The sequence below is a fragment of the Solanum lycopersicum genome, chromosome 3 (assembly GCF_036512215.1).
Source record: "Solanum lycopersicum chromosome 3, SLM_r2.1".
NCBI classification, from domain to species: Eukaryota; Viridiplantae; Streptophyta; class Magnoliopsida; order Solanales; family Solanaceae; genus Solanum; species Solanum lycopersicum.
Window position 1 is genome coordinate 48,997,017 of NC_090802.1, and position 11,214 is coordinate 49,008,230.

General features: G+C 33.1%; 1 protein-coding gene across 2 annotated transcripts; it reads right to left on the reverse strand.

Annotated features, from left to right (window-relative positions):
* Nucleotides 1-3,896: 3,896 nt before the first annotated feature.
* LOC101248566 (mitochondrial import inner membrane translocase subunit PAM16 like 2-like) lies at nucleotides 3,897-10,941 on the reverse strand. 2 transcript variants are annotated; one of them, XM_010316694.4, is made up of 3 exons: nucleotides 4,733-5,239; nucleotides 4,438-4,568; nucleotides 3,897-4,351 (listed from the first exon to the last, which is right to left on the reverse strand). In XM_010316694.4, exons 1-3 carry the CDS (start codon nucleotides 4,836-4,838, stop codon nucleotides 4,178-4,180), a joined length of 411 nt encoding a protein of 136 aa, XP_010314996.1. In that variant the 5' UTR covers nucleotides 4,839-5,239; the 3' UTR covers nucleotides 3,897-4,177. The 2 variants fall into 2 exon arrangements, 1 of the variants encoding a protein (XP_010314996.1); XR_011220291.1 differs by lacking the exon at nucleotides 4,733-5,239 and adding an exon at nucleotides 10,924-10,941 and having other exon boundaries at nucleotides 4,332-4,568.
* Between the last annotated feature and the right edge of the window lie 273 nt (nucleotides 10,942-11,214).

Here is an 11,214-nt window from a genome sequence, read left to right on the forward strand (position 1 = left end):
TGTTGATCATCAATAGAGACACTAATGACATAAATGCTACTAAACGTATGCTATAAAGCAAGTGAAATGAAAATTATTGGAGTTGCTAATGCAATCATAGATATAAGAATTCGTAGAACTCCATAATGTTTAGCATTTTCATGGTCTCATTGCATTGAAAAGATACTTAACTAGTTCAAATATTTGGATGTCAATATTTTCAAGTCTCCAATAAATGTGAGCTTTGCATTTTGAAAGAGTGAAAACAAAAGTGACTCACAATTGAATTGTGCTAGAGTTTTGGAAAGCATGATGTATATCATATAGTGTGTGAGATCAGATATAACATTTGTCATTTAAACCGAGTCCGTTCACAAGTGATCCCAAATAAATTCATTAGATGACAATAAATAGAGTTTTGGAGTATTTAAAAGAATACTTAAAACTATGTCTTGCATTATAACAATATCCAACAATATTTAAAGATATAGTGATGCAAATTGATTTATCGGAGGAATGAAGTAAAATTCACTAGTGGATATGTATTTACTATTGGTAGAGGAGCAGTCTCTTGGAAATATTTCAAAAGAGACATGTATCGCTAGCTCTACAATGTTCTTTGAGCTAGGTGCTCTAGATAAGGTCGGTGAATAAGTTGAAAGACTGCAGAATTTCTTGATAAATATTTTATTTTGGCCCAGACCATTGGCATTAGTATGCATACACTTTCACAGTCATGATGCAATAGGTAGGGTATGGAGCATGACGTATAACGGAAAGTCTCGTCATATACGACATAGACATGATACTGTTAGAAAACTACTCTCTAGTGGAATTATTAGAATTGACTATGTAAACTCAAAGGATAATGTGTCGGATCCACTTACAAAAAGTCCTAACTATAGAGAGGAAGTTAAAAGATCATCTAAGGGAATGAATTTACGGCTTAGGAAAAGTCATCATGGCGGTAGCTCTATCTAGCAAACTGGAGATCCCAAGATCTAGATTCAAGGAGAAAAATAAAGTTGTGAATGACGGTTCGGCATTGTCAACAAACTCAATCCATTCTCACGATGAAGACAATGCTCAGGGACAAGGATACAACATAAATGCTTGTTAATGAGTTAATAAAACTTAATGATTTGCTAAGTTTGACAGAGTTTACCAAATAGTGTATCTACGCGATAACACAGTTAGGAATCACTTATTTGAGTGTGAAGTTGTAAGTCGCTTCAAAGATGATGATTGTCAAAAGCTCATCTCTCTATACACTCATGAAACCAAGAGGTGTTCATGGCTAAAACGAACACAACCGTAAGAACCATAAACGGTAAATGATTAATTGTGTGACATATGGTTGTCTAGGTATATACCAAAATTCGACGGTTCAAAAATATCGCATCTACCAATTGACCGAGTATATCTGACATATGTTCACTACAGAAAGTCTAAGGAGAAACCTACTTATCCATATGCAATTAATTCTTGCTTGTAAAGTACACATACTTGTCTGTTTCTCTGTCTTCGAGTCATTCCCCATTCATGCGGGAGATTATTGGGTTTTAAAAAGGTGTGAATGGAAAATGAAGGTTGCGACTTTTATGAAGAGTTGTGACTTTTATGAAAAGTTGTGACTTGAAAAGTTATGACTTTTATGGAAAGTTGTGACTTTTATGAAAAGTGACGACCTTTCTAAAAGATTGTGACTTTTTCAAATGTTTGTGACCTTTCCGTTAAGGCACAATAAGAACCTTTTCGCACTACCCTATGTTTTCTATAAATTGAGGATTTTCCTCTCATTTTAATATAGAATTCATGGACTTCTTCTTCAACTACTAAATCTAGTATTCTAAGTGTACTTTACTGTTGTTGAGTGGTTCATTGACCGGGCTTTTGGTATCTATACTCTGGTGATTGAGATCATTTTACCCTGGAAGGTCATATTCCAAATCAAACCTCAGATACTAGAGGGGAATAATTTCCTTAAGGGGACACTGTTAGTTCAGTGGACTTGATCTTTTTCCTATTAAAATTTTTTCAGATTCTGGTACGTGTTTTACAAATTTTAGATTTGTGAATTAATTTCAGTTCTTCTATTCTTTTGTTTTTCAATTGGTTCATTAAACTTGGTAACTTCGTGTTTCTGCAAAGTTTGTTGGAATCAGTAAGATTCTTTAGACACATATTAACAACAATTCTTCTTTAAGAAAAATATTTTGTATATTTTTAAAAAAAATCTGTTTCTAATTCTAGTTTTGCTACTAGTTTTAATTTTCTAATTGTGAAAATGTTCTTAAACTTTGTTGTCTTATAAAGATGTTCTAAGTATGTTTGAAATACAAGATAAACAACAGCTAATGCCTATAAAATTTGCGTTTTTTGAATACTAAAACGGTGTGCTGCTTTCAAAATCATTATCCGTCTGTTTTCAATTGAAAGATTAAGGAAGGAATCTTATGTGAGCCTTGTGGTGGCACTGGGTGGCTGCTCTGTGATTTTTGTAAAGGTCTATAGACCAATGTGAAATCTGAGACTAACAAAATTTTTCGTGGGTGTTCATCATGTAGAGCTGTAAGTGTTTTCTTTTTGTTGTATTCCTATATTAATTTCTAGGAATTGTAATCATCTCACATTCTATTATTTTTCGATAGAAGATAATCCCAATTAGTTCTTTCTTGATGTTATTGCGCAGGTGGGATATTTATTGTGCTCAAAAGAAAGTGAAATAAAATAGTTTAGAACAATAATTCTTTGAAATCTTAGGCATAACTATATTCTTACAGATCATTGCATGATTTTTTTTTAATAAAGGTTCCCAATTTGAGGTAGTTTGACAAGTTGGGATGAAAAAGTAATTTAAATTGGTTAATAGTCTCCTATCAATATCAGATATTATCATGATGTATCTAAAAAGTATTAAGTTGTGCTGAGATAATTGAAATTCCTCCGCCTTTAATAAGAGGTGTAGAGTTCAAGCCCTGAGAATGAAAAAAAATCATATTAGACGCGACAACGTGTGAATCCTCTTATTTCTCTCATTCATTCCCGTGAGACCCTGAGAATCATGCTAAATGAAACTCAGAATTTTTACTTCTTTTTTGCAATCATGTTATGACAAGAAGGCAAAAGTCCCGCCTTATAAAAACTTATATATAGAAGGAAAAAAAACGATAATAAAACAATAAAAGAGAAGAAAGACAGATATTATAGATATCTCCACACGTGTTGCCCGTTTGGATGGACTTAATAAAAGTAGCTTTAAAAAAGTACTTTTGAAAGTGCTGAAACTTATTTTTAAAATAAGCAGTTATGCGTTTGGATAAAAGTGCTGAAGTTGCTATGCCAAACGTGAAAAGGAAAAAATGGAAGAAAGAGATGTTAGAGTTATGTGGGTAATTTGGAGATTGTATAAAAATATTAAGGGCAAAAAGATAAAAATGTGGTCAACTTAAAACAACTTATAAGCTATAAAAAAAACACCCCTACCCCAGCTTTTAACTTTTGGCTTAAAATAAGTTTTTTTAAAACTTAAAATAAGTTATTTTGAGTATTGTCAAACAGCTAAATAAGTCAAAAATCAGCTTTTAAGTCAGTTTGACCAGTTTTTAAGCTGAGCCAAACAGGCTCTTAGTTTGTGGAAAAAAGAAAAAGGCAAAGTAAATGAGAGGGAAATTTAAGTACGGGATGATGTAAATATTGAGTCGTTGGGATCTCAAATATGCTAGTGATATTATTTTTATCAAATTATATCACTTATCACAATAAAGTGATTTGACAAGCGAAAGATTTTATGTACAAACACATATCATGTTTTTATTGATTTGGTATGAACATTCAAGTAAATAAACGAAAGACCCTTATGTCTAAACACATATCATGCATTTATTTATTTGATATAAACTATCGGAGTTCATACGAATTTGTCATTTACTACATGTATTTTCAAACTATTTGCTCCTTCGTGACAATACATATAATTTCCAACAATATAAGAGGCATTTGCCTTGCTTTTTAAATTACAACGATTTTATGCATCATGATATTTTAACATCAAAATAATGCTAGATAAATAGCATTTTTGCTGTGACTTAAACATCATTATACAAGAAGCTTGAATAATGAATTTGACTTATCCAGTTTTTTCAACTTCTTTTCTTGTAAGCTACTCAAGAAATTGATCCCTTCGTACACATTCATACTACCAAATGGTGGGAGAGTGTCGTGTTGTCTGTGATGTGTCTAATTTTCCTTTTTTGGTTTCTGGTTCTTTAGGTTTGTAAACTTCTTCCAGACACTCTTTAGCTCTATGTACCTTTGGTTGAAGGTAAAAACTTCCCTTTTTAGCATTTTGCTCAAACAAGTTCTCATACTTCTGCAATAAAAATGAGATGCGACGTATTAATGTCACAGTGAAGACAAAAGCGGTGTCACAAGATAACGGCAAACATTTAAACAAACCTGCACAATTTCTTCCCTTGATGAATCCTCTGTGACACCAAGAATCTGTCTTGCCTCTGCTTCCGTCATGGTTTTGCTAACTCTTTTTATATTCTGCACTGCTTCTTGAGCAACACCATTATTCGAGGCATCTGCCATTAGGATAGAGTAAGTACACAGTGCGTAAGATGTGCATGGAAGCAAGAGAAAACAAACCAAACATCCCAACAGCCCCCAAAATGCTTATGATGCAGAGGAGAACGACTCAGATACATTTTTTTCGACATAAAGGAACATTAATTCAAAAGATACTTACTGGACAATGCCTGGCAATATGTTTGAACAAAATCCCTTGCCAATATAGAAGAGCCCATTACAATTAAATTAGCAAGAATTTTTGCAGCCTGTTTCAAGAACAACATGATGTATAGTTGCCAAAATAAGATACCATTTCACATAAGCACATGGCTCATGTACTTGAAGAAATAGGAAACAATATCTACAAACATTATTGACATAATGTGGGCTATGGCCTGAAATATCCACTTTTTCTATGATAAGATTCGTGTTGGTGAAAGAGTTCCAAATGTTATGATTTTACGTTGTTTACGGGGGTGTTACTCTGCCTAGGGGAGCTCGTGTAAAAGAGAAGGGATGCAATAGTCAATGTAAAACTAACCAATTAATATGAATCCTCAACAATACTTTGTCTAGGACGCAGAGGGGAGGTCACATGATTAGTCGTTAAACTATTTTTACTTAGCCATTAAATATGGTTGCCAGTACAACGTAGCTAAGTAATAGAAGCATAATTGACAATTGCATACTGGAGACAAATACTTTAAAATTTTTATAGAGCTTAGAGGGTCATTTCATTAAAAGGAAGAATGGATTGGCAAGCAAATCAGGAAAACATTGCACCAATAATAAAAGAAGATAACAGTACAACATACAATTGCTAAAATTCTGAGGAAATCGGAAATGTGTAGACTAAGAAACGACCAAACAGCAGAGGAGATCAATCAGATTCAACAATCAAAATTTTATATATATTCCCAGTAAGATCAGTAAAGTTTGTTTTTTGCAGCGATCGCTATGCCAAAAATGATAGGGATAAATGGATAAATAGTGCAAGGACTATCTAATATTTTCGACCAAACATGAAACTAAAAAATCCTACAGTTTATTTTGAGATTATTATACTATCTTACGCCAAACGAATCGTGAGTCCTATTCAAAATTGAAAGAGAAATGAGAATTAGATAGCGTACCTTTTGTTAGTGAAAAAACTTACAAGATAATAAAATTGCAAGATTACAATTGAAAATAAAATGAAGAAAGTAATCTCTTCAGGCTGAGGCGCGGATATCTCGCTCTCTTTAAGAAGATTCAAGCCCACTGCAGCAAATATTTTCACCGGTCCAGCAGTAGTCCTCTTTGACTTGTCCCCTGCAGGATACAACAATCTTCACAAAGTATAACTCAACAACTCTGGACAAGAGTTGAGTCCAAAGCTCCACAAAAAAAAGAACACCTCCCTTCAACTAATAAGAACTCTCTTTAGACAAACTCTTTCACTCTTTGTTTTCTCTTATGAATTGTGTGTATCCAAAACCAAATGAAGACTACCACTATTTATACTACAAGAAGTCTTCCTAGCAATGAATAGGAAGATAATGAAGGTAGTAAATAGTGAAGATAATGGCCTTAGGAGTTACATAGGTTACAATAGGAGTTACATAGGTTACATAAGTTACAATGGGAGTTACATATGTTACATATGTTACAAAGGGAGTTACATATGTTACATGGGTTACAAAGGGAGTAATGGAGGAATTAAGAATGAAATACATTGATGGATAACCAATGCTAATGGATGATGTAGAAGTCATCCATTCTTATAACTCCAAAATAAAACAATTTAATATGTTAAATATTAATATTAAAATGCTAATAACCTAACAATCCCCCACTCATTTTAATATTTAGATAATAGAGTATATCAGCTGAAGGAAGACTACTATGCATAATGAAGGTGTGCTCTGCATTGAACCTCCACTTAGTGAAACAGTAACTTTTACTCCAGAGTCGTAGTGGTCTCAGACTTGAACTATGACTGCTTAAGGGAAATAAAATATCACTGCTCACACATAATAATCAAGGTGTTGACATGAGCTTTAACAGCCAGCACGTTATGGCCATGTGCTATCCCGGTTTCATGAGTGCATTTGAGAATAAGCCCCATTCTCATAGGAAGCGACCTACTTCCACACATCACATAGGTGAAATCTGTCGAGAGTGCTCCTGTAAGATTAACACTCCACCCATACGGGCTACAGATATTCATTAAGAGTTTTATCAACTCAACCTTCACAAACTACAGGAAATAATGCACTCACATCATAGGGAGGGAAAAAATAGTGCATTTTTCACAACAAGTCATCATATGATTAGTTTTTCCCTTTGAACCTGGTTATAGGATCTCTAGTCCCCAGGTTGGGTTTCCTCATATATGACTCAAGAATTTGTAGGCTTCAATCCCATCCCCCTCGATGTGCTCCAAACCCTTTCTCTTGTTAAGGCCTTTGTAAGAGGATCTGCAAGATTATCACAAGATTTGACATAATCAACATTAATGGTACCATTTGTCAAATACGATCTTACATTACTGTGTTTCCTTCTTTTAGGTCTGGATTTACCGTTGTAATAACGGTTTTGAACTCTACCAATTATAGTTTGCTTTTTTGATCTCCAACAAACAGCACCACCACCTAAAGTAAAGACATAACCAGTTGTAGAACAGGAATCATTTGACAAAGTGTTCCAATTCGCATCACAAAAGCCTTCAAGTACAGCAGGATATTTTTTATAGAACAAACCACAATTTTTCGTTCCAATTAAATATCTCATAACTCTTGTTATAGCATGCCAATGTTCATTACCTGGCTTGCTTGTAAACCTGCCAAGTACTCCTACTGCATATGCAATATCAGGCCTAGTGCAATCAGTCACATATCTCAAACTTCCGATTATACTAGCATATTCCTTTTGATTTATTACATCATTTTCACTTTCAACAGGAAATAAGTGAACACTTGAATCAAAAGGAGTAGCAACATGCTTGCAATCATGAAAGTTATATTTTTTCAAAATTTTCTCAACATAATGTGACTGATCAAGGAAAATCCCCTCACATGTTCTTGTTATTTTTATTCCAAGAATAAAATTTGCCTCGCCAGGATCTTTCATATCAAAATGGCTTCTAAGAACATTTTTAGCTTCATCAATAACATTCATGTTAGAGCCAAAGATCAACAAGTCATCAACATATAGGAAAATGATCACATGTGAATTATTCCAAGACTTATGATATATGCACTTATCACACTCATTTGTCTTAAAACCATTTTCAATCATGCAGGAATCAAACTTTTCATGCCATTGCTTTGGTGCCTGTTTTAAGCCATATAGGGATTTAGTAAGTTTACATACTTTGCTTTCTTGGCCTGCTTCAACAAAACACTCGGGTTGGTCCATATAAATTTCTTAATTTAGGTCTCCATTTAGAAAAGCAGTTTTTACATCCATTTGATGAATTTGCAAATCAAAAATTGCAGCCATAGCAACTAAAAGTCTAATGGATGTAATTCTCGTTACCGGAGAAAAAGTATCAAAAAATTCTAGGCCATCTAGTTGTTTAAAACCTTTTGCAACTAGCCTAGCCTTGTATTTATCAATAGAACCATCTGGTTTCAACTTTTTCCTTAAGACCCATTTGCAATCAATTATTTTACAACCCGGTGGTAAATCAACTAACTTCCAAGTTTTATTAGAAATTAGAGATTCCATTTCATCATTTACAGCCTCTTTTAAAAAAATAGAATCATGTGAAGATAATGTTTCTTTCAAAGTTAGAGGGTCGTTTTCAACATTAAACACATAAAAATCAGGACCAAAATCTTTTTCTACTCTAGCTCTTTTACTTCTTCTTAACTCAAAATCAACAACATCTTTATTTTTTAAAGTTGAAGTAGAAGAACTAGGTAGTGACAAAATATTTTGTTCAATCCTTTGACCCCCCATTATTTTTAGTATCAAAAGGAAATTTATTTTCATGAAAAATAGTATCACCAGATTCTACTACAATATTATCTTCAATATTAAAAAATCTATAGGCTGTACTATTTGAAGCATAACCAAGAAAAGCACAAGTAGTAACTTTCTTACCCAACTTTGTAATCTTGGGATCCATTAGCCTCACAAAGGCTAGACAACCCCAAACTCTTAGATATTCCAAACTTGGCTTGTAACCTTTCCACATTCAAAAGGTGTCAATTTAGACTTTTTATGAGGCACACGATTCAACACATAACAAGCAGTTAAGATAGCTTCACCCCAAAAATTTAAAGGTGCATGTGACTCAATTAGCATGGCATTAGTCAATTCAACTAAAGTTCTATTTTTCCTTTCTGCTACTCCATTAGACGAAGGAGAGTAAGGAGGAGTAGTTTCATGAATTATTCCCAATGATCTAACAAAAGAATTAAACTCATTTGATTCATATTCACGGCCTCTATCACTTCTAATTTTTTTTTATTTTTCTTCCAAACTGATTTTCAACCTCATTGAGATAAGTTTTGAAATTTTCAAAAGCATCACTTTTATTTTTCATCAAGTAAACATATGTAAACTTATAAAAATCATCAATGAAAGTGATAAAATATCTATTACCTCCACGAGTTAGAATTCCACCAAGTTCACAAATATCAGTATGAACTAATTCTAACAAATCAGTTTTTCTTTCAACTTGAAAATGAGGCCTTTTAGTGATCTTGGCTTTACTACAAGCCTCACATTTTTCAAAATTCTTTTTAACCATTGGGATTAATCCTAAACTACTCATGATTCCAACATAACGATCATTAATATGACACAAACTAGCATGCCAAAAATTAGTAGAAGAAAGCATATAAACAGAAGTAAAAGTTTTATTCATTTCAACATTCAACTTAAACATCTCATCACATGCATACCCCTTCCCCACAAAAATACCTTTCTTCACTATTACATATTGATCAGATTCAATAATTTGTTTAAAGCCTACTTTATTAAGAAGAAAACTAGACATCAAATTTTTTCTCATAGAAGGAGTATAAAGTACATCTTTCAATGTTAATATCCTTCCAGAAGTAAAACACAATTCAACATCTCTCTTTCCAAGCACTTGAGTAGTATGAGCATCACCAAGCATGATAGTTTTGGGCTCCTCAAAATGAGTATATTTTTTAAACCAGTCTTTGTCATAATAGACATGACGGTTTGCACCAGAATCAGCCCACCATCCATCAACATTCTCAACCATGTTTATGTCGGTAATCACCGCCACAAAAGGTTCTTCGATAACGTTTGCCTGAGGTTTAGGACCATGTTTCCGGAATTTGCAAAATCGAGCAATATGCCCACTCTTGCCACAAACAAAGCATGGTCCCTTTTCTTGAACTTGTTGATTTTGTGCTTGGTGATTTTCACCATTATTTTTCTTGGGAGGTCTACCATTATTTTTCTTGAATTTTTTCTTCTTAGGCTTTAAAGAAGTATTTTTGTGAGTTTCAGGAGTAGCATTATTCGAAGTAATTAAATTTACCTTCGATGTGATGTTGTTCTCTTCTGTTTGTAAAAGTGCATCTTGGCCTCTTGCTTCTTCTTCCATGCGGATTTTCATTATCAAGCTTTCAAGAGAGATTTCCTTTTGTTTGTGACGCATAGTTTTTTGAAATTCCTTCCAAGAAGGTGGAAGTTTATCCACTATGCCACAAACAATAAGGTTATCTCCAATTTTAACCTCTTCGGACCTAAGCTCTCTGACAATCATGATGAAGTCTTGAGCTTGATCTACCACTGATTTGTTGTCCACCATTTGAAAACGAAAAAATCTACTAGCTGCATATTTTTTCGCTCCAGCCTCTTCGGTATCATACTTACTCTGCAATGCCTTCCAAATTTTCTTTGCACTAGAATAAGTTCTATCATAATAATCATAAAAATTATCAGATAGACAATTAAGAAGATAATACCGACACTTATAGGAATCACCATCGTACTTTTCCACTTTCTCTAGATGAGAAATAGTTTCATCATCATTCATAGTGGTGATGTCTTCTTTATTTGGATTCTTCTCGGTTAAAATGTAAGAAACATTGAGAAGACTTAAGTAGAAAAGTACTTTACCCTTCCATCTTTTGAAATGGTTACCATTGAACCGAAATGACTTGTTAAGATCTTCCATCTTGACATCCGCGGTTTTTTCAATTGTAGCCATCTTTGAATCTCCTTAAAATTGTTAGTGAAAAAACTTACAAGATAATAAAATTGCAAGATTACAATTGAAAATAAAATGATGGATAACCAATGCTAATGGATGATGTAGAAGTCATCCATTCTTATAACTTCAAAATAAAACAATTTAATATGTTAAATATTAATATTAAAATGCTAATAACCTAACACCTTTTGAGTGAACTCACACAATAATTTTCTGGGAAAGAAATATGGCTGATTTTATATGTGCAGTCAAATGATTTTTTTTTTAAAAAAAAATTGACGGGAGAGGTTTCTTGATTCTCCTAGAAATCACACACTAATGGCTAAAAGGGACCAAGGCTATTTTTTTTTATATTTTTAAAAAATATAAAATGATTTTTTTTTTTTTGAAATTTCACATCCTTAGTTATCATTTATAGACTTCTTCTATTTTTTAAATTGTTATCATCTAAAGTCAAAAGTGAATCCAATAATATT